Genomic DNA, 24,954 nt, shown 5'->3' on the forward strand with positions numbered 1-24,954 from the left:
TATAATGTCACTCTCCTGTGAAAATCCCCCCAGTGTCTTCCCATCGCAACCAAATGCTTAGCACAAATTTCTGAGCTCAAATAACTTTCATCTTTATCCCTTTCTCCCTGATCTACTTCCCTTTGACTTTCGCCCTGCCTCCATCTTCTCTGGATGTGTTCGGTCCTTTAGAGTTTTCCCTTATAACCCATGCATATACCTACTTATTTGCTTTTGCTGTTTCTTCATTTGTTGATGCCATTAATGGGCAGCCTTGGAAGGTTTATGTTCTCAATGTCTGACTCCCTAACTTTAGTGTGACAATGTGAAGTGAAAGGGAAGGACTGGGGCTCTGATGACGGTTTGGGCTTAATGCTTCACAAATTATGAGCATGAATAAATCAGAGAGATGGTGGAATGATGGCTGAACAGTACTGTGAACCCAGCTGTGATTGGAGAATATAATTTGCAGTATTCAAAGTTATCCGTTAAGAGAAGTAAAATTGAAGTGCCCAGAAAGTGTACAGTTATTTCATTGGTAGCCAACCTGGTTTAAAGTTAATTGTTAAAGGACTATTTACATTATCATCAGTTGCCTAGTGGGCCAGTATGAATGATGGAAATGATGATTACACACCAAATAATGCATTTGAAATTTTATTTTGGGGAAAAGAAATGTGGTTCTCTAACTCAGAAAGAGTGGTGAAAACATCTTAAATAATCATCAGCCCAGTTTGTATGAAACCATGATACAGACCCAGCGTATTCAATATGAACTAACAGGAAGAGTAGAAACAATTCGGAAAATATTCTGCACAGTCTTCATTTGGCTTGATGCTTCGGCCTTGTTCATAGGCATCTCCAAACATGCTGGTGATATGTAATAATATGGTAGATAAGAAACTGTAGAAGATAGATTTTCCAGTCAAACCTAAAAAGAAAAAGATAATATTGTATTATTTATTACACATATTCCAGAAGATAATGTATGTATACAGCACACACACATATACATACACACACACATCCATCCTAGTCTGGTAGAATGTTATTATTTATAACTACTATTAGTTAATATTTTCTAGTGCCCCGCATGATACTTAGCACATAGTAGGATATTAATAACTATTTGTTGAACGATTAACGAGTTACTGAAAGTTAATAGTCAAGCTCTTCAATCCAGCGTACAAAAGTAATATTTATATTTATTTATTAAATGGTAAGTATTTACATTTTCAGCCAGTTTTGAAGGAACATTTATTCTTCTTTTCTAAATAGTTTATTAGACATACAAAATATTACTGATTCTTACATTTTAAACCTTTTGATCTAACTGAAATCAGATTTTAGTAAAATAATTTTATTATGCAAAATTTGAGCTAATATTTTAAGAAATCACCTTAAAATTATTAAATTCTTCGAAACCTATTGTATATTTTTTAATTTCTTTTGTAGTTTTTCTGTCAACTCAATACCTGGTGCCTTACTTTTTTCTCTGCTATTACTTCGCTTAGTCTATTTCTAATTATCGGAAAAGACTCAGTTTAGGACTTAAGTGTGATGCCTCACTTGACCTTGTACTACCATATGTTCTCATGGCTCTAACTGAGCAGTCAGCCATTTCTGTGTCCTTGTCTAGAACAGCTTAATGAGGATAAGTTCGGTATCTTATTTCGGTCTCTCACACTATGGGACACGTGATCAGCTTTTGAAGCAAGTAGAATAAATAAATAAATAATGATAGCAAAGGGACTATTCTTATCTATAAAATACAAGTGTATTTTTAGCTCTTATACATAGTAGTTACACTTTTATTTTTCTCACATAAGATTATTTTGTGAAGTTATCTGACGCTTTTTCATCATTAGGAAGGCTGAAATGACATGACAAAGCAAATCAAGTTTGTGATAATGTACCTAAAGTTAAAAAACATTCTTTCAAAAAATCGTCTAGCTGGACTTTGGGTGTGGTTTGGCATCAGTAATGGAGTGCTGGAGCTCCAGGGCCAGAAATCTGTATTAGATTCTTGGCTTTTCTCTCTCTCTCTCTCTCTTTTTTTTTTTGTGAGGAAGATTGGCCCCGAGCTAACATCTATAGCCAATCTTCCTCTTTTTGCTTGAGGAAGAGTGGCCCTGTGCTAACAGCTGTGCCAATTTTCCTCTATTTTGTATGTGGGATGCCACCACAGCATGGCTTGATGAGTGGTGTGTAGGTCTGCATCTGGGATCTGAAACTGTGAACTCCAAGCCCCTAAGTAGAGAGCGTGAACTTAACCATCACACCACTGGGCCGGCTCATTGGCTTTTCCATTTTTGCAGGGTGATCACAAAAAAATTATTTAATCTCCCTGGGTCTCAGTCTCCTTCTCACAAATTCAGCTGATAATATTAACTACTTCACAGGTTTTTCTGTGAACACACAATTAGTTAATATAGTCAAAGTCTTTAGAATTGTGACTAGCACACTGTAAGGCCTCAATAAATTCTTGTTATTACTGTTACTACTTATTTCTCTGAAAACTGCTTTGTCCTGTTGTAGGACATAGTGAAAGAACAAGAAAATAAATTGAGTGAGACGGAATCCCAAGATAGGAGATAACCTATATACTATAAAGAAAATATAAAAAAAATAAAAGGTGACCACACAAAAAACAACACGGATGTGTGTTAGTTTCTTTGTGTCTCCATCATGGCTTTAAAGCAATGGTTAAAATGTCAGAGAGAAACTAGGGAAGTAGGTTTTGTGTATTAAAAAGAAAAAATGATGGTTTTTCCAGAGAATTTGTTTTAAAATAGCTTGGCTTATGTAGCAAACTCTCTTGATATGATATATCTTCCACCAAACCAAAATGCTGAGTCTGAACTTCTCGGCTCAACTCAAAGGTGACAGACAGGTAAACATCTCTGTGAACACTATGTTAGTGTTGATTTCTTCCCAGAGCCATTGCTTCTGCTATCATCAGCTATAGAGAAAATTTCTTATAATTTATTTTCAAAATACTTATAAAACACATGGATGCAAATTACACAGGTAATATTTCATAAGCCAAAATATGATTTGTTAAAAAATTTATTTAAAGATTGGCACCTGAGCTAACTGTTGCCAATCTTTTTTTGTTTCTTCTCCCCAAAGCCCCCCAGTACATAGTTGTATATTCTAGTTGTGAGTGCCTCTGGTTGTGCTACGTGGACCGCTGCCCCAGCATGGTCTGGTGAGTGGTGCCACGTCCGTCCCCAGGATCAGAACCAGCGAAACCCTGGGCCGCTGAGGTGGAGCGCGCGAACTTAATTACTCAGCCACGGCGCTTAACAACATTATTTAACCACATTACTTAACAACATTAAAGTCGCGTTCACATAAAAATCCTACTTAAATTATAGCTTAAGTTCTAGGCCTAAACACACTTACCAAAATTCAGTAGAAGCAGTTAATTCAAGAATCTTAGAAGTACCTCTTTAAAAGAGAAAGAAATGATATATTTTAGCTAAATGTCTATAATAAACAAACAAAGACAATATTTACACCTCCATGGAAATATTTAGAACATATTTTAGGCATCTCATATTCAAACTGCAGATACTAAATTCTTATCTTTTCTAATAATAGGGAAGATATCTTTAAATGCTATCTGTATATCTAAAAAACTAAACCATATTAAAAAATTATGCTGAGAAATGGAGTGACTTATTTAAAATCAAAAGCTTACTTATGTCAGATCTTGTGGTTCCAAATTCTATCTTGTTTATATTAAATTGTCTGTTCTCTGTGTTCAATTTCCTGCTCTCTTATTTATTTCTCATGTTAAAAAAAATGTTTTTTCCTAAGACACTTTTTTTTTTAATCGAATAAAGGAGAAATGTTAACTAGATCTTGGTCTAACTACGTTTTAGAATTTCAGACACTTTCATAAAATGGAAATAATATTCTCTATCTTGACCTATCTCTAAGAATTACTTAAATTCTTAGGCATTTAGGTTAGGAATAAACTTAAATATTATAAACAAACACTTGAGAAATTTAAGTCCAATGTAAATCCAATTTATCAATATAATTATTTTTGATTATTGTAGTTGTATTTGCACTATATGATTTATAATTTAATTTCCAGCCTAGAAATTTTTATTTAATTTTGTTTTAGTTTCTACTTGAGAACTTGTTGGAATTTTATTTCTTTATTTCATTTCCTTAGCTTACTTTTATGACAAGTGACAACTCTATTTTCTTTTTAAATTCAAAGTAAAAAAGGAGAACTCACCAGAACAGGGATAATTTGGTAAGAATTTGTCTTTCTGTGACTCCGTGGATCCATAGTTGTCTGGTGTTGACGAACAATCTTGAAATATTGCGGCAAGGTGAACTTCTCATAATACTGGTTGATTTTGTTTTAGAAAAAAATTATAGGTAATTATCCCAATATCCCATGTGTCAGAGCACACAGAACATAACCAAATAAACTAAAACTTTATTTATTTAGATAAATTCTAAATGATACTAAGCTGACCTAATCAAAGGAAAGTTCATTCATACAAAATTATTTCTATATTTACATTCATAGAATGAACCGTAGAACTGAGAAAATTCTTTGATTAATTCAGACCCCATGGCCAAAATGCTTAAGTAAAAAAGAAAAAAAAGAGAAAGGATGTGTCAGAAGGCAAGATAATGATAATTTCTTAATTTACTAAGATAAATGTCTCAATTTTATTTTCTTTTCCATGTCTGGTAGAAAAACCCTGGTTCTTAGAGTCATAGACAATGTGTGATTTTAATTTAGTAGAATCTGTGACACTGAGTCAATTGTTAATCTCTTTGAATGTCACTTACTTTTCAGAAGTAAATGAATTGAGAGAGAGCACTTTGCATAATACGTCATCTATTTTGTGATTAATAAATATTTATCACCTCTGTGTTGCATTTTGAAGCATTTATATGGACCTGACTATAGATTATTGTAGGGATTAAAATTGGAATTAAGTACAGTGGCATCTGCTTTCAGAATAGTTTTCCTGTTTTCACAAAATGGATAATCAATGGGTTTTTAGAATAACTGGGGAATAATGGTTTGGTGGATATATGGCGATGATACAATTGGTACAATGGGAGAATGTTTTCGGAACAGTCTGACAGAGTATAAGGAAGACGTTTGTGAAAATGAGAACTTATAAAAAGGTTTTTTTGTTATTGAGATTGAGAAGACTGCAATTCAGCAGTGTCTAAGAGGAGTCTGGTTGTGTTATGAACGCCTCTATGGAAAATTTACCAGAAGTTTTAGGTAATTCTTTTCTTCTTCAGTCAGCTCAGTTTTCTGTTAACAACAAAAGCAAAGCATGATAAATATAAAAGAAAATATTATGGGATGATATTTAATTAATTTTGTTTGAATGAAAATTACTTACCTCAGTGACTACCTCAGTTGATTCCTTGGGGAAAGAAAATGAGAATCGGCTTTACTTGGATAGCCCACCAGTAATTTTGTCTAAGTCGTTATAGCAGACAACTAGGGCTAATTGTTTTAATAAATCAGGGCCAAGCCACTGCTTCCAAGAAACAAAGTGCTGCTTTATAGGAATTTATTATGAATTAAATGAGTTTAAATATTCATTATCAGAGCATTCTCTGTGTTAAGATAATGGTACTTTACTGCAAATATGTTTTATTTGAAAATTTTCGTTTATCTATATTGTACAAATTCTTGTGGAGTATAGGCACATGCAAAAAATAGAAAGATAGAATGAGTGAGGGAGAGAGAAGAAAGAAAAGCTAATCAGATCAGCTGAGGTATGTGGCAAAGCCTGCATGACTTTTCTGGGAACACCTGTTTTTTATTAGTGGCCACAGGAGAAAAAGAAAGATTGCAGTAAAATTTCAAGTTCCAAAAGGAGTAAAAATCTGATTTTTTGAAAAAGAAAAACACAGTGGAAATCATATAAAACTTATGCTACTTGGAAGGGTCTTGCTTACATGGAAGGACTTAATTGAAAGAATTCAGGACAAGTGAGAGAAATAAAGTTAAGAGGTAGAGAGACGTATTTTTAAGTAACTTAAAAATATCACTCATGTTAAGAGTATTTCCGATGTGCCTACTATTAATATTTTAATATTAGTTTTTGAAAATATTAATTAAATATAGCTTTTTATAGAAGCAATACTTTACCATATCAACAGTCTTCTTTGGGATTTCCTTAAAGAAATAAAAGAAGAATTAGACACTTCATTCTCACTATATTGGTTATACATAATTTCCTCTTGAATGTATACAGAAAAACCCCTTTTCTATAGAAGAACAAAATTGAATTTATTTTTATTGCTGCTTTTAATCGCTGTTGTATCCTCAAGATCCAGGAGCATGGAAGGGACATAGTACTTGCTAAATATGTGTTTCTTAAATGAGTGATGAATGACATAGCTCATCAGGGAACCAATAAAAAGATAAATTTCATCTGACTGGTATGCGTGACTACATCCTTTTCTTGCTTATATTTATACAAAATAAGTAATGTTTATTGTATAGCCATAAAAAAATAAAAAGTAATTTCTTAAATATAGTTATATAAATGTTTTTGCTTCCTGAGAGAAGCTGGTAGAGTCCTTAAAAGAAATTGAAATGATACATTTTAATCCTATTTATAAAATTGCCATTTTTCTTTTCTTTTCTTTTTTAGACTTTTACTCATTCTCAGAGATGAAGTAAGTAGGAATAAAATGAGAATTTTTTTTAGGTGATGCGAAAATGTTTTTAGTATTTTGTGATATGCGTGCAGGGAGACATTGGAACAATAGCACTTTGTATGGATCTGAGTGAACTAGAGTCCTTATTCCAGAATGATACACTGGATTCTTCCCACTCTGTTTACAAAATTTAAGATGTACACGTCTTCTGGTGTGATAGCAATATTAATGGGTGACTTTAAAAAAAAGCAGTATTAAAATTTTTGGTAAAGTCCACTAGCACAAATCTAATCTTTACATCCTTGGATGTGTGCATTTCTGTTCTGCCATCCACAAATTTTTCTGAGAGACCTGAAGTTCCAATTCTACCATATTTTGTAAATTGAGAATTATTGCTTAGAAAAAGAGTTCAAAGACTCTAGTACAATGCATAATAAGTGTATAATATCTTGCTAGTTACTGAGATACTGTGTTTGTAGTAAAATGCCTTACCTCACTGGTGAAGAGCTGTTCTGTGTTCTGTATCCCAGAAAAAAAAAAAAAAGGCCAAGACAAGAGGACTTTTGTTATTTATTCCTCATATAAGAAAAATTTCCCTAAGACAAAACTGTTTCGTGAAACAAACTGGAAGAAAGAACTTGGAAGTCGTGTGAGTTACTTCACTTCCTTGCATTTTCTTACATTACAGTCTTTTCGTTACATGAAGATAATGATTTCTATCCCCTCCTGCATTAGAGAATTGTTGGAAGAACCAAGCAAAATAAAATATGAGCAACATTTAGGACACATATGTTAAATTTAAATGAAATTACTTATTTGTCGTTATTGTTACTTTCATTTATTACTATATCTGGACTATATTGTTTATGATTTAATTTCTGGACTATAAGATTTTCTTTACAATTGTTCTACTTTCTAAGTTAGAACTTGTTGGGCATTTTGTCTCTAGCTATTTTACATATCTTTATCCTTAGCTCATCCCTCCCCAAAAACAAAGAAGAAAAACAGAACCAAAAGCAAAACCACAAACAACAAAAAGCAGCGCTCACCACAATAGGAATAAAGGGGGAGTCCCCTGTCTTAGTCTGATCCCATGGGGTCAGGACAATCCGAGGTTGACGAAGGGCCTGGAGATATTGGAGGAAGTTCAACTTCTCATAAAACTGGTTGATTTTGTTCTAGAAAGAAAAGAAATTATCAATCTTTGCTCCAACATTGAATCTCCTCCAGGGGCAAGAAGATCTTGGAGAGCTAAATTACTTAGAACTTTATTTAATTAGATAGTTTATAAATGATGGCTAATTTACTTAACAAAAGAATAGTCTGAGCACATAAAGTTTACTGTCTGTCTACATTTATAGTAAATTGCAGAATTAAAGAAATTATATGATTAATTGAAGCCTCCAGAACAATACCTATGTGAAAAAACAAAAGTATGTATAAAAAGGAAAAGGAAAATTTCTTGAATTACAAGGTAAATGTCTGTCATTTCTTTTCCACATGTGTGAGAAGTCTGGTCTTTGGAGTTGGATAGAACTGAACTTTAATTCGCTTGATCCTGGGTGCTGGAATCCTTGACCCTGATCAGATTGCTTAATCTCTCTGAGCGTTACTCACCATGTAGGATTATATCTGTGACAATAGACAGAGTAGTTTGCATAGTGCCTGTTATATTTATCTATATATCTCTAATTATCTATCTAGCCATCTATCTATCTATCATCTATATATCTATATATCAGGCTAAAAAATATTCTAGTAAATTCTGGAGCCTTTGATCAAACTCTAAATTTTTTTTAACAGATTAAATATGAAATCACAATGGCATCTTTCCTAAGGAGAATTTTTATACCATAGAGATTGAAAATAAATGGATATATAGAATGTCACTTGGTCTTTAGAATTGCCTTGGAATAATTATTGGATGAATCCATACTTACATTAAGAGTAGTACAGAGGGAGAATGCTACTGGAAGCATTTGACAAAGTATAAGAACAACCTTTATAGCAATTAGAATTTCCTAAAAAGAGAGATTTTATTAAGAAGTTTCTATTTTTAAGTGCTCAGAGAGGCTGTTTCTGTTATAAAAGTTTTAAAATGAATGTCTGCTGTGTGTAGGGATATGATCATAATAATTGTCACCTTTTGTAGATGCATCTATTTCTGTATTCCAAGCATTTTTCACATAATTTGTGTACATACTGTCTAATATAATTCTGCATGGCTTGCACCTTTGCTCTTGAGATATCTGTCTATGATGCCATTGTCAAAAAGAAGTTGAGTGGGCGTTAACATGATACTTCAATTATGTCGGTATCAAACTCACATCATTTAAACTTGAAACAAATCTGAGGTTTGTAACTCTTTCAAAATAAGCTGGATAATTGCTCAACACTCATTTTTTTAAAAAAAATGTAAATCCACAAATTTGATAAGATGGAAATTAAAGTAACAAAATAGAAAAATTATATTTCTGTAAATTTGAGGGTAAATATCTCATTGGGATAGAATGCATTATGTGCGCATTTAGGAGAAGAAACAGCCATGATATGATGGTTTACTTGGAACGGAAATTTGTATGAGAAGTTTACCAGTTGTTTTAGGTGGTGCTTTTCTTCCACTTCCTTTTCTTCTCTCTGTTTAGAAAACAGAGCACTTGCTATAAAAATAGGCAAAGAGAAAACACTGATAGATGATATTAATTTCATTTTATGTGAATTAAAATTACTTACCTCTGTGGGAAATTTAGCAGATTCCTTATGGGAAGAAAAGGAGAGTTAACTTAACTTGCATGATTTAGCCTTAAAGTTGTACTACATAAATAGGGTCAAATAATTGAATGTTTGGGGCCTATGCCACTACTCCTCAGAAATTATATCATTTATTAGGAATTCATTAAATTAAAATATTTATCATCAGAGCCCTCATTCTGTGTCAAAGCAATAACACGACTCAAAATGTTTCATTTCAAAATTTTCATCAATTCTACATTATTTGTACAATATCAAATGCCTACAGAGTGTAGACAAGTGACAAAAAAATTACAAAGTAGGCTTGGTAAGGTGCATGGTAACCTACATCCTGCATACTCTTTCTAGAGGACACAATTGTTATTTATCAGTGGCCCTTGGCTCTCTGAGAGAGTTGCAGTTTAGAGAAAGAGTAAAGCCTGCTTCCTAGACGTGGAGCAGGAAGACTTCAGGCTGTGCCTCAGGCCACAAGGCTTAGGGCATCAGCTATGCTTTTTTTCCCCAGGCACATTTTCCTGTCATGCTTATTGACAGGAAATTTCTATGACAGCAGGTGATTCTTGTACCAGTGACCTACACACCTTTGTCCATTCCCTTGCTCACCTCCCCTGAAACGAGAGGTTCTCACATTTTAAACTGCATCTGAATGCCCAGATGATGCTGAGGCCGCAGGTGAGGGGAAACATTGTGAGAACCGCTGCCCCCCTAAGCAATATTGAGAGGTTTTTCAGGACAGAACTATGTCAAAGGCAAATGGTAGGCCCTTGATTTAACGTTAACTTGCTTTAAAATGCATTTTCCTCTGGAGTCAGATATGCACAGTCAGCACCATGTGTACACCATGGTGTACATGGTCAGTTTCAATCTCCCCCAAATGACATTAAGTTTGGGCAAATGATTTCTCTAATGCTTACCCTATTTGTGACTTTAATGACAAATTAATGCACCCTTTGCTGGAAATCTGCTATTTCTTGATGAACTTGCTATTTGATGTTAAAAGAAGAGGTCTCTTACCTCACTAGATGAGCTGCTAGAATATACCTTGAAAAATAATAATAAATATAATCAAAATCTGGTGACCAGAAGAAATCCTCAGCATTATTCTTGAATGTTAGTGATTATTTGGGCTATGTCTCATATTACCTACATAATCATTAATATGATAAGTTAAAAGAATTGAAATAAAAGTAATATAAGCAGGTTTCTTTGTTGTTCATTATTAATTACCTTTGGAAAACAATTGGAAGAGATGAAAATGATCTTATAATTAAATGGAAGAATCTCCAGAGCATTTCATTTTATGTGAATTAAAATTACTTACCTCTATGGGAAATTTAGCAGATTCCTTATGGGAAGAAAAGGAGAGTTAACTTAACTTGCATGATTTAGCCTTAAAGTTGTACTACATAAATAGGGTCAAATAATTGAATGTTTGGGGCCTATGCCACTACTCCTCAGAAATTATATCATTTATTAGGAATTCATTAAATTAAAATATTTATCATCAGAGCCCTCATTCTGTGTCAAAGTAATAACACGACTCAAAATGTTTCATTTCAAAATTTTCATCAATTCTACATTATTTGTACAATATCAAATATGAACCAATTTAGGCAGATATGACTAAAGGGGACAGGGAAAAACTGTCATTTTTAAACAACTTATAAATCTCTTTCCAGTTTATTAAAAAAGGAAATTTACAGATGCCATTAATATTATGTTACATATTGGCAATATATATCAAAAATTGTTCAAATAAATAAAATATTCTTACCATTTCATTTATGTTCCTTGTGGCTTCCTTAAAGAGAGAAGAAAAAGAATTAGATTTACTACCTCCACAGTACTGTTTATAAAATATTTCCCTCTGAGTACAAAGCAAAAATCTCTATTCCATAAAGAGAAGCATTAGAATGGATTCATTTTCATTGTATGAGTTGTGTGGGTTCTTTTTTTTTTTTTTTTTTGGTCATAAGGATTGGCCCTGAGCTAACATCTGTTGTCAATCTTCCTCTTTTTGCTTGAGGAGGATTGTCGCTGAGCTAACATCTATGCCAATCTTCCTGTATTTTATATGTGGGATGCTGTCTCAGCATGGCTTGATAATGGGGCATAGGTCCGTGCCCAGGATCCAAACCCACAAACCCTGGCCTGCCAAAGGAAAGCATATGTACTTAACCACTACGCCTCCAAGCTGGCCCTTCATTGTATGAGTTTTGTATGAATTATATTAGAATTTCCCACTTGATGATAAACATGCAACCAGTGGTATTTATTGTCATTGCTTATTCCATCTATTATTGTATCCCCAGAGATGGTTATGTTAATTATTGCATCCCTAGAGATTGAGATAGTACTTGGAATACAGGTTTTGTTCAATAAATGTTTGGCAAAGGAATGAATGAATACACAGGATTAATTTAGGCAATGCATGGATAAGTTTGTTTTTTTATTTTAATCATTGTTTATTCTGTTTACTGTATTAGGAAAAATATATCAATAGGCCAACTAATGTGCTTTTGGAAGTAAATATATATTGTTTATATGATAAACAAATTGATTTAAGTTTAGATGAGTCAATTTCAAGAAAAATATTGCAATAGGAAAAGAAATTTAAAAAAGAAAATGTTAGGTTTGGGGCTTTTAAGAAAGCAAACCACTAAAAGACAAGCTCTTGATTCCTCATAAACTCTGGGAATTGATTCATGCAAAAATCTATTTTCTTCAATGAATTATTCATACAATTTTTATGAAAGGATGTAATTTTGGTCTAATTCTTTTAAAACAATCTTCATTTTCAAATTTGACTGAATTGGAATATATTTTCCAAATCCAAGTTAATTTCAATTTGGTTCAAAGTGCTATAATATTTTTACTTCATATTGTTCTATAGATTAGAAATAAATATATACCTCACAGGATGTGGAACAAATACTCTCCTAAAAGAAAACAAAACCAACAGGGATATAGCATTTACTGAAAGGCAGTATAACATTTTTAGGCACAAAGTGATAGCAAAGAAAATACAATTTTGTGGCCAAAAGATTACAGAATAGGGGAAGACAAGTAAAGTGATGGACCATTAGCAAAAAATTCTTTCAAAGACATTCTGATTTAATAATGTGACTCACAAATGGCTCACAAATCTTTTCCTAGGATCCACTTCATGATTAGTCCATAGTATTTTGGTAAAGCAATGAAAGCATTGTCATTTTCATAATCATAGTTAAAAGTAATGCTCATTTTTGGGTGAATGAGAAAATGACCCATGTTTGATAGGAAAAGATATCTCATTAATGAAAGATTAATAATTCAAATAATTAAACTTTACCTTACTGGTAGGAATGACCACATACTTTTCCTGCTTAAATTTCTATAAAATAAATAAATATATTTTATAACCTTGATTAAATAAAAAAGTTAAAATATATGTAATTTAAAAAGTTAGGACTTACTTCCTGGGAGATGTTGACAGAGTCCTTAGAAAAAAGGAAAACAATATAACTTATTTACTTAAATTGTATTCATACTAGCAATGAAGTATCAATCTACAACTATTATTCTTGGGTACATAACATTTAATCTTTGCCTGAGTTACAGAACAAAGTTGACCAAAGTTTCACTCCCTCTACATAATTAACATATTCTCTTCCAGATAATGAACTCATTCTACAGTGTGCTTTGGGTTATGAATAACTGAATCAAGTTTCCCCAAATATCATCCACAGAGAAGAAAAAGAAGATTGTCTACTTTCTCCATACAATTTCCAATTTCCTTCAATTTTTCTTCTTCTTCTTATTTATGTTTTTGTCTCTTTTAAAGAGATGAGGGGCTGGCCCTGTTGTCTAGTGGTTAAGTTCAGCATACTTCACTTCAATGGCCTAGGTTCGGTTCCACAGGGTGAACCTACACCACTTGTCAGTCAGCAGCTATGCTGTGATGGCAACCGACTTAGAAGATAGAGGCAGATTGGCACAGGTGTTAGCTCAGGGCAAATCTTCCTCAGCAAAAAAAAAAAAGAAAAAAAGAAAAAAAAAGAGAGAGATGAAATATATCACAGGAAAAGAAGAAAATTCTTATGTGACACTGAAGATGTCTTTGGGCACCTGTTATGCACCCATGGCCAGGAAGTCATTTGGAAATTAGCATTGAATATGGATCCAGAAAAGCATGAGTCTTGATTGCAGAAATGTAAAATGGATTCCTGCCACTCTCCTCACAAGATAGAATGTTCATCATGACTTCTGAGCTAATATCATTACTATTGAGAGGACTTTAGGAAAAAAAAAGCACAAATGTAGTCTTCATATTCGAATGCATAAATTTTTGGTCTTTACTCCTCCATATATATTTCTTTATGGCAGCATTCCCAATTTTCTCCAACTCTATAGCTCTAGACTTACTGGTGAAAAAATTATTAGTTCTGGGGCTATTATGCTTTTACTAGATGAAAGGATTTTATGTTTATAATAATGTCTTACCTCGCTGGAGGAGCGATGCTCCATATTCTATATAAAAAACAAAAACAAATGCAAGTTTCAGTTTTATGGTTTATTTAAAATGCCAAGTGGCCTCACTGTTGTTGTTGTTGCTGTTTTGGTGGGAAGAGACTTAGAAATTTGTTTCTGGGAATATTTAGGGTTTAGGTGAATGTTTCCTATAATATAGATAAGCAAATCATCCTATACTTCAAATAAATCCTTGTTATGACAATATATTTCTCACTTTTAGGAAGTGGTTGTGTTCTCAGTTTTTAAGTATCAATCCAGTCACAATTCAAAATATAATAGAATATACCTGTAGGTGTGCTACAGAATCTTAAAATGTTGTAATACCATGATATTATATTTCATGTTGTTCATGTTAATTGTTAGATTTAACTAACTTTAAAGGAACGATTGATGACAATTACTAATTTAGAGAGAAAGGAGAAAGGCGGTTCAGACTAGTGGATTATAAACAGAAGAAACAGTCAAGTTTGGCGTAAGATTCATCATCAAAGCATTCTTTTTTTTTTTTCTATTTGCCTAAATGGAGCTCTTACCCTCGCTATGCTCTTACATTGGCTCTAACTTTAAAAAATAACAAAAACTTTTCAAGATCTATGTGTGAGATATGGAAACACAGAAGCAGAGAAGGCTGATCACGCTGAGGATCCGGTGCACTTGTGGGAAGTGAGATGTTGGGTACGGGAGAGGGATTGGTGGTGTGGGCTGCAGGGTAAGGAAAAAATCTGAGAGTTACTCCTGAGGAAATTAATAGATTACATACATTTGTTTTTGTGTGTGTGTTTTCAGAGCACTTCACGTGAAGTATCTAGTCCATCCTTATCATTTGATGATATGAATATTATTACCACATTCTAACTATAAGAATATGATGCTTTGAGAAGCTAAGGGACTATTTTGCATTAGGTTATTTGGCAAGCAATTTTCAAAGTTACCGCTTTTCAACACATCTCTGTTTCCTGTCTAAACATCACGGATTCAGAACTATGTAATCAAGAATGATGAAATTCTGACACTTGCTTAAGAGATGGTTTTGGAATTTACATTTTATCTGTGGCTTTCCTGCACTTTCAAAGATATCCTTTTTACGGCATAATATATTTCTTACCTTTTGGAAATTCTTCTTGGAGTGAAAATATTTTCCCAGTAAATTCAAATATATATGGAAGGAAGTGTATGCCTTTTAACTTATAACTAAAAACTCCCAACCCTACAAAGAGAATACTTTAGCAAAAATATTTTTGTCCATCTTGCTATCTTGTGGAGGCCGGGCCAATGCTATCTTTGATTATAGGTTTTAAAGCTCACACACTAGTCTCTATTCCTTGCTGCCTATCCCTGCCACTGTCTGCATAAAAGATTTATGCTTCTTACATTTAAATAAGAATAACATAACTCATAAACTCATTATACTTACATGCTTTGCAAGAGCAACAGCCAAAAGGCAGGTAAAAATGAAGAACTTCATGGTTATTAGTCCTGTGAAATAGATATGCAGCAAATCAGTAATGGTTTTACTCTCCTTAAAATGCATATTTCCTCATTAATTATGTATGAATTTATCTTTGTTCCAGATAGTTGGGAAAGAAGCATGAAGACTGATAAACTCAAATTCATTGAGAAACACATGGTTATGAATATGACAAGCTCTTTAAATAGAGAAATTTTATGAACAGAACATAATGTAAATCTTGGTTTCTAAAATGTAGAAGTTCCTTTCTGATATAGCAAGTTAGTAGGATTCTTGGCCTTGTGTATAATTGGTTAATTTATTTATTCACTTAGTTATTCAATGAATGTTTACAATCACATGCCATGTACTATTCCAGACACTGATGAAAAAAATAACTATAATCTATTAGGTATCATTATTTACAACTCTTCCTCAATATTGTGAAGAATGGCTGTCTGAAATGCAAAATACAAGAGGAACTAATTTTTAAACACATTTCAGTTGAGCTGCCACAACATGCAGTCTGGCTCCCTCATAAAGAGAAGTAGCAGGTAGAAGTAATACTGTGTGAGGGCCAACAGGCCTGCTGGTCCCAGCTTGACCAGGGACTGGCTGCTGAAACTTGAGCAAGTCACTGAACACCACTGTCCTTCATTTCAGATATCTAGCATAAGAGGCACTTGATGAAGGATCCTTGATTTCTAAGATCCCTTCCAGCCCAATCTCTAGTGCTGTGACTGCACATAAGTCCACGAGGTTTTCTGACCACATATCAACTCAACCTTTCCTGTGGTTAAACAGAGAACTGAAAAGTGAAATAAAGTTATTCTAATGCACTTTTGATATATAACAGTGTTTTACTCTCTGGCTCTACAAACAAATTAATTACTTTTAAAGGGCAAGATTTTATTTTACTCAAACAGTGTTAAATTTGCTGGTGGTCCATATCTATGCACATCTAGAGAATGTGTACATACAGGCATTATTCTCTGTCTTAAGATTTGCATTACCTAATTTTGTTTTTAATTTCTCATTCCTACTAAAATTCTCAGACGTATGTTTCCTCTTACAGGATGATGTGTATGGTATTAATTTTAGAAGCATTTCACAATGACAATGTTTTTAAATAAGATTATAAACATATTACTGCCTCAAAATCTGAAATAAATTTACTATACATAGTGCCTTACCTCAATTTTACTTATACATTTTATTTTCCATGGATAAAATATTGGAACATGGACAAATGTTAACTGAGAGTTAAAGAAATGCTTTTAGCATGTTGATACATGAGAAATACAGACAGTTGCAGTTACTAAGCACCCACTATGTGCCAGAGACTGTGTGCTGGGTGTGTTGTAAATATTATCTCTAGTCTCCAGAACAATTATGTTAGGTTAATGTGTCTGATTAACAGATGAAGAAAGTGATCCAGGAGGCCACACATCAAATATGCATTGCCCTGCATGTCCAAAAACCTCGTTATGATGAACTTGTCCTTAAAATAAGACTTTGGCACTTCATCATAAAATAGAGCAGTATAATAAAGTTATCAGTGTCTCTATGTTAATTGTATCCAGAAGCACTGAAAAGAAAATAAAGCAGTAGCTTACATTAGTTATAAAACAATTTTTCAAAGCCTCTTAAGGTACACTGACATTAGTTTCTTTAAAAATATTTTTTAGAACAATGTTATTAGGTTTTACAATATTACAAGGCATATAGAATAACAAAAGAATAAATGAAAACATTACCCTGTTTCCTAAATGGAAGACAAGAAAGTGCAGGCAGTGGGAGATCTGAGACAAATTATCGCAGCACTATTTAAACCCTGTTCCTCCGTGAGATGGTAATTTTGTGGTTTAAAATACCCAAAAAGGATTTGAATTCTAAGAAGTCATGATGATTAGAAATTGCTTTTCCATCCAATTTTTGTACCATAGATTCCAAGGAGTGCTTGCACTCAGGTTGATTTAGAACATGATAACAGGAAATGAGGATGTTATAATGTATAGCGATCGTCTACATTTCACGTTTGTGCGACTCACCTGTGTCACAAACTTAATGTAGTTCAGGATAAGTTTCTATTTTTTTCCTAGAGGCACCTCAGTGTGTCTTCCAGTCTAAAACATCTTGAGTAAATATCTAAAATAACATTTTGGATATGTTAATTAAAATGTCAGTAATACGTAAAAATATATATTTCCCATCTTCATTGCTTATAGTCTGCCAGCATTAAATATATGGTTATCATAGGCAAGTCTGTGTGATATAATGGGAAACTCGGCTCTCCTGCTAACTCGAGGTAACTTTCATAAGCATTTCCTTTCTTCTCTCAGTAGTTTCTGAATCTGCAAAATAATAATAATCATATTTAATCTAATTTATAAAATTGTAATGATTAGCAATAATTTGTGCAAAATGAATTGGTATCTATATGGCACCTACTTTTTCAGAAGTCACGAAATGAAGTGGCTGTAGCAACCAGGCAGGTAATATAAGAGCCTAAAGTAGGTAGAGGTTTAAGGCAAGTAAGGTTGTGGGGACCATGGCCTTGCTGAAAGGGCAGGCCTGGTGTGAAGGGGAAAGCTGGGACTCAGCTCCATTCAATTTTGACATGTAATATCTATGCCACATCTTCCATTGTTTTAGATAAGCTAAATGTTTCATAATTTGTGTGGAACATTTCTGTATATTGATTGTCAATGAATTAAAACTGTTTAAAAATATTGTGTCTCCGGACAGAACACAAGCACAGCTGGATTCTGCTCAAGTGCAGCCAACTTGAGCTCTCTGGAGAAAATACTAGTTTCTAGGTTCATATATTTATTGGCAAATGAATTATATGGAAAAACCAAGTCTTCTGGTTAGCTAAAGCATTAATGTTTAAGCATCAAGATGTTGAAATTCCTAGTAATTTTGTGTAGAAATCTTTGTGAAATTTACCACATGTGATTACATTTTTAAGACTAAAGAAGACCAATTACTACACATGGTATTTAACAGCTTAAAGCTGTTTCTCCATGAGATTATGTTTCACTTAACTGCTATATTTTAATCTGTTTCTGATTTTCATGGCTCCTTTACTACTGTCTAACAACCATCTTATATTTTATGGAACTATTTAAATAACTTTGTCCTCTGGAGAAGAAATCTGGCTTTTCATCACTGCAAATCTGCCACTTAGGTTGGCCTGACACTTGGTGGATATTGAAGTAAACACTTTAATTTCCCCAGGCCATCAGGGCTACTTGGTTACTTTAGCAGTAACAGTTTCATCTCTTACTCATCGCTTTTAATTTCTAAGAGCATGGAAACCAGAAAATCATGCTTGTTCATTTCTGTGACTCTCTAGTATCTCTTCTGAGTTCCTTCTCACATTTTGTGAGTCCAGCTGCTCCTCCTTCCTGCTTCCTGTTTATCCCCTTTTCCTCTTAGTTTGACTTACTTTGTTTGTACTTGTTCCTTTGCTTAGCCTACAATATCCTCAATTCTCCTTCATTCTACAGATACCATCTCATCAGTCTGTGCCATTTCTCCTTTCATTCACCACCAAACTTCTTGGAAAACTTCATACTTGTGGCTTCTTCCTCCTAATCTCTTCTATTCATTGCTTCTGCTCCAGTTTGTCTTCCACTGCATAGATAATCATGATCAGTTTCCTAATGGATCTTCCAATCTCATACGTGTTATTTCTAAAATGCATTTTCCACAGCATCCTCACAAATATTTTCTTTCTAAAATATCTGTAACAGGTAATTTTGCTGAATCAAAATATTTCTATGGTCTCTTATACTGTCTAAGGTAACAATCAAGATATTTAACACAAAATTCAAAGTCATTCAAAATCTTCCCAAGAGATATTTCTGCCACATTTGTTGACATGTCTTATGCCTCATTCACAATCTTTCTAGAGCACACCATGAAATGTCCCATATTCCTTCTGACTGGAATGCCCTTCCATTACATTATTTGCCTTGTAAACGTCCATCCCATGTGTTCATGAAGTTCCAGTTGAAATTTGAACCCATCTGTGAAAAGATCTCCCAAATCTTTGATGTACTCAAACTACATTTTATATATGCTATGAACAAAATATTTGGACAGATATTTAAATTGAAAATGTAGTTGAGATTCTTTACTTTATTTAGTGAATGATTCTTGGGTACCTAGTATGTGCCAGGAATTGTTCTAAGATCTAGAAGAAAGCCATAGAAAAGTTAAAAGAAAAAGAAAAATCTCTGCTCTCATGGAACTTATATTTTAACTCACTGAGAGAGATGAACACATGATAAATAATACATGGTTTGTTTGATCATGAACAGGTTGAGGGAAGAAATATGACCATTTTGGAGTCTATGTAATAATGTAGACATGTGACTGTGGCAGCAGTGGGCATGGTGAGAAATTGTCATATTCTAGACATACTTCAAAAATTAGAGCAAATAGACATTAATAGATTAGAAATGAGGTGACAGAGAAAGGAAAAGTTCAATAGTTACTCTAGTTTTTGGCTCGATCACATGGAATACTGTATATTTACTCCAGATCTTCGGCTTGATCACACGGAGTAATGTGGTTACTGTTTACTGAGATGGCAAAGATTGACAGAGGAGCTGGTTTATGGAGAAAACATCAGGAGCTTAGTTTTGTAAAAGTTAAGTAAGAGGTGCAAATTAAAAATTTAAGTTGGAATATAGAGTAAACAGTGTATGATAATACTTAACTAATGAGATTGATGAAAATATTAAAGAACATACTAAATACAAAGCCCTATCAGCATCATGATTTCAGTCTTTTCTGATGCTACTGGCATACAGTTAATATGAGGATGGGGGAAAAAGGCAGCTCTTACCACGAGTTAGAATTAAAAGGCCTGGAGTATGCGTGTTCAGTAGAATATAAATAGAGAGAAAGAAAAGAAATCCTATAATTTAGGAAGTCCTGTATTATTTCAATGGGTGTATGTATATTGTTGTCATATGTTTAAAATCTTACAATGAATATGGTTCATCAAGACACATAGATACAGAAATATCCTTAGGTATAAGAACCAGGAAGTCCAGAAAGAAAATAATGTATGGGGGAGTTTGTGCAAAGTTGAGAGAATTGAGAGTCATAAGCAAACACAAAAAAATGGCCAACAGCTCTTTGAGAATGGAAATAAAACTTGAACACGGGTTAATAAGAGCTAGAAATAAGTCAAGAACTGTCAGTTATCATTAAGAATGTTAATAATTGATTAGTGAATATTGATTCATTGGAAGTAATTTGGAAGCTTTCGTTAATTTCTAAGTATGAGAGGAACTGGTCTCTTGTAGAAAAAAACATTAAATTAATTTGATCTGTGAAGAATAATTTATGAGAAATATATCTAACAGTTTGTTTCTTTTCTTTTTTTTTAAAGATTGGCACCTGAGCTAACATCTGTTGCCAATCTTCTTCTTCTTTTTTTTCTTTCCCTTCTTCTTCTCCCCAACGCCCCCCAGTACATAGTTGGATATTCTAGTTGTGAGTGCCTCTGGTTGAGCTTTGTGGGATGCCACCTCAGCATGGCTTGATGAGGGGTGCCATGTCCATGCCCAGGATCCAAACCAGCAAAAGCCTGGACTGCCAAAGCAGAGCTTGCGAACTTAACGGCTCGGCTGTGGGGCCAGCCCCACCATTTTTTTCTAAAAAGAAGATATAGTTAATATTATGTTTTTGGTATGCTTTGAGAAATCTCTGAACGCAATCTTATGCAAACTCAAAATATGTACAGTTACCTCTTAAAATAAAAATGTTACTTTATTACACAGAAAAAAAGACTTTTAAAGCTAAACACCTACTATCAATTTAATAGCTATGCACATGTGTAGTTCACATCTAATATAATGCCTGGGAAGCATATATACTAATTTCAAAATTATGGTTCCCTTTGAGGATCTTTGGTTGGGAATGGAAGTGGATGGGGAGGATGAAGCTTCAACTGTATTGATAACAATTTTCCTTTTCATTAACCGAGGGCTCTTAATAAATTAAGGTATTATTTATGTGTGGTGAAATACACACATTGTGAATGTATAGGTCAATCGGTTACCAAGGTCAAGGTATGTAATGCTTCCATCACCCCGTGAAGATTCTTCCCGCCCTTTCCCAGTTGATCACCTCTCTCAGAAACAATTACTCATATTAATAAATCAAAAATTAGCTTTTACTGTTTTAGAACATCATTTGTGTGTAATCAGAAAGCACATACTCTGTGGTGTCTGGCTTTTGTCACATGGCAAAATGTTTTTGAGATTCACCTGTGTAGTTACAATTATTGTTAAGTAATCTACTCTAAGACTATGCAAAGTTTGCTTATCCATCTCCTGTTGAAGGACACCTTGGGTAGTTCTAGTTTTGGACTATCATGAATAAAGATACTATAATATTATTTGCACAAGGATTTTTGAAGACACATTTTTATTTCTCTTAGATAAGACAGAGGAATGGTACTGCTGGGTCATATGTAGATGCACATTTAATATTTTCACAAACTGTTAAACAGTTTCCCAAGGTACGAATTAGGATCATTTTGAACTCCCACTAGCAATATATGACAGTTCCTGCTGCTCTACATCCTAATCCACATTCAGTTTTTCAGTCATCTTGACTTGGGCTATTCTAGCTTTTGTATGGTAATACCTCGTGTTGGTTTTTATTTGCATTTTACTGATGAGTTAGAGGTTGAACACTAACCCCTACATCCTTTAAAAATTATTTCTTAAAAGTCATATGCCTCTGATGCTTAAACTTTACTACTTCTGGAAGAAATTTTGCATCTTTTGTTTAATTTAGTTATTATTCATTTATTTAATATATCATTAGTAAGAAGACATTTTTGAAGTCCCACTGCATTGATAGGCCATGTCAAAGGGTTATGAGATATCAAAGTCACCTTGGGGAGAAAAGTTAAGAGAAGTGAAATTTAGAAATAACTTCTTGCATTATACTATTTTATTTATACAGTGAATTTAAATAATTAACCTCGTCTAAAAAATATGGGCTAGAAACATATAGGATCAGAAATGTCATTAGAATCCTGAATTAGGCTTATATCATGCTTAATAATATCAGAATCTCAGAGTTTCTTCAGATGAATCTATTTATTTTCCAGATGAAAATGATGGGATTTAAATAGGATAAATGGCTTCCTCAAGTTGACATTTTGACAAATGCTGTTTCTGAAGATAAAAAAGAATCTTTAGAGAGTACAAGATTATATATTCTATTTTTCTTAGAGTATGCTTACAAGGTAATATCTTCTCCTGTAATAATATTTCTGTTGAAATTAAGTGTAAATATTTGAATAGTATATTGTGAATAGTTTCTATAAATAAAAATGTCTTACCTCTTTAGGTGAATCAGCAGCTTTTAAAGGAAGAGAAAAGCAGAAAAGATATCTTAGTTTTATAACATGGTTGATAGTAAAATTGCAACTGACCCCGTGCTGCTATTATGATTAAACAGAGAATTGATACAGATCATTGGTACGCTAAACCTGCCATTCTACTTAAAGATTTATTATAAAACTAGTAGTGGACACAGATTAAAACAAAGATGTTTCCCAAGTCCTAAGAACAAGAGTTTCTTAAACTCAAATATTTGCTTTGCTGATAGGTTCATTATTCAGGTTTTTTTTCCTTTTTTGTGTTATGCTTCCCTCCCCCCTTGTTTTCCATGCCACATGAGGTGGCAAACTCTGGTTTTATAACTCATTTGTAATTTTAAACTCAGAATAGAACAGATGTCAGTACTGGGAGTATTGTCGCTGATTATGTGTGACTTTCCCAGTAACTCGATACAAGGAATACCTGAGGTGAAAGCTCCTCTGATTTTACCAGAAATGGAAGAATGTCCAAGGAAGTCAAGAGGTGGGTCTAAGAACACAGTTGAACTCAGGTCAGGAAATACTGACATTTCTTCCAGGGATTTTTCACATGTAAGAGCACTCTGTCACCACACTTCTTTGTTGAGTAATCTTTCTCAATTTTGATTTTGAGCCAAATATAATTCTGTTTGTATATGTGTGTATGTGTGTGTGTGTCTGAAAGTACATTTGGTCACCTTAAGGACGTTTTGTGAGCTAACTTGAGGAAAATGTTTATGTGAAAAAATGTAATTTAATAAAAAACATATAGTTAATTACAAAAGTAGTTTAGGTTACAAATATATTAGATACTGTTAATGTAATTAACACAAATTTATCCTCCAAATTTTCTCGTGTACTTATATACATGGCAACTGCCAGAACAAGAATAAAAGTAATGAATAGAACTTAATTTTATTTGTCTTGATAGTAGTTATGATAAAGTGGTAACTCATTCATTCCTTCATCAAACATGTGCTGATCATTCTATGTGCTAAAGCATTGTGATTTTAGTGATATGAAGAAAATTAAGATTATGTGCCTTGATTTCAAAGAGCTTGTTTTCTGGAAATTTATACGAGATATGTTCACCAAAATTCTGGGATGGGAATATACTTAAAAATCTAAATGTTATGAATAATGAAAATGTTCACATCATCCAAACTGAATAAGTGGAGACATCTGGGTAAGGAAGGGAGTAAATACTGTGCTAGGTCCTACAATATGAGTGGAGTTGCAGAATTAAGGAGGTGAAGAAATGCAAGGTGTTGGAAACCTGAACAGACATGAAAATAAGAAAGAGTGGAGTGCGGTAGAAGAACAGAGTTTGAGTGCAAGAGGAAGATTGACAAGAGCTGAGGGTAAAGCCCACAGGGGCTAAAGATTCTCCACCTCACTGTGGGGCCTGAGGGCAGCATGCAAGACTTTAAGCCAACATGTGACATGGGAAGAATTACATTTTATCTTAATTACCATGGCATCACTACAGAGAAAAATTAGCAGTGGAGAAAAAGAGCAGGCGGGGTCCTGTCTAAAGCATTCATAATGCTTTAGCACGCAGAGTGACCACTTAGGAGGTGTGCCAATAGATTGGTGTAGAATTGTAAAGGCTCATATGTAGAAAACGTCATTAGGGATGATGATGAAGAAGCAGATTGAAGAAATGTTTAAAGGAAGAAGAGACAGCCTATTAAGCAACCGATCTAAAATTGCAGGACTTTTTTGTGTCTACTGGGAGAAAATTATTAAATTCTCCCCATCATTTTATTAAAAAGAAAAGCTTATTCTGGCACCATTTAATATAGTTTCCTAGTTCCATGGTATACAAGTGAATTCAGAGCCAGTGAAGTTAAAAATGAACCATATTTGAATTAGAACATCAAAATTAAAATATATTGTGAGGAATATTTAATAATTATAGAACTCACGAAACTCTCATATTTTATCTAATTGAAAAATATAAGAGAAATAATAGATTTCTCCTGAAATTTTTTATGTCAACAGCGGTGATAATATTACAGAAGCATATTGCACCTGAAAATGGAAATATTACATTTCTGCTAACAGTTATTTTGTTCCTTTTTTATTGAAATATTTACAAAAAGTATACCAATCATAAGTATACAGCTGGCAAGCTTCTATTTATACATATACCTGGGTAACCACTGCCCAGATCAAGACACAGGATCCCAGAAGGCTC

The 24,954-nt window shown here is 33.5% G+C and overlaps 1 protein-coding gene across 2 annotated transcripts; it reads right to left on the reverse strand.

The window, feature by feature from the left end:
- Nucleotides 1–620: 620 nt before the first annotated feature.
- CSN1S2 (alphaS2-casein) lies at nt 621–17,168 on the reverse strand. Of its 2 annotated transcripts, XM_014738515.3 has the most exons (19): nt 17,116–17,168; nt 15,326–15,387; nt 13,882–13,908; nt 12,855–12,878; nt 12,731–12,772; nt 12,312–12,338; nt 11,174–11,200; nt 10,721–10,744; nt 10,414–10,440; nt 9,382–9,405; nt 9,241–9,285; nt 7,698–7,826; nt 7,141–7,167; nt 6,134–6,160; nt 5,376–5,399; nt 5,240–5,284; nt 4,235–4,348; nt 3,388–3,432; nt 621–910 (listed from the first exon to the last, which is right to left on the reverse strand). In XM_014738515.3, the coding sequence occupies exons 2-18, from the start codon at nt 15,374–15,376 to the stop codon at nt 3,421–3,423; spliced, it is 696 nt and encodes a 231-aa protein (XP_014594001.2). In that variant the 5' UTR covers nt 15,377–15,387; nt 17,116–17,168; the 3' UTR covers nt 621–910; nt 3,388–3,420. The 2 variants fall into 2 exon arrangements, with proteins under 2 accessions (XP_014594001.2, NP_001164238.1); NM_001170767.2 differs by lacking the exons at nt 10,414–10,440; nt 10,721–10,744 and having other exon boundaries at nt 654–910; nt 17,116–17,154.
- Nucleotides 17,169–24,954: the final 7,786 nt, after the last annotated feature.

This window comes from Equus caballus, chromosome 3 (genome assembly GCF_041296265.1).
Source record: "Equus caballus isolate H_3958 breed thoroughbred chromosome 3, TB-T2T, whole genome shotgun sequence".
Lineage (NCBI taxonomy): Eukaryota > Metazoa > Chordata > Mammalia > Perissodactyla > Equidae > Equus > Equus caballus.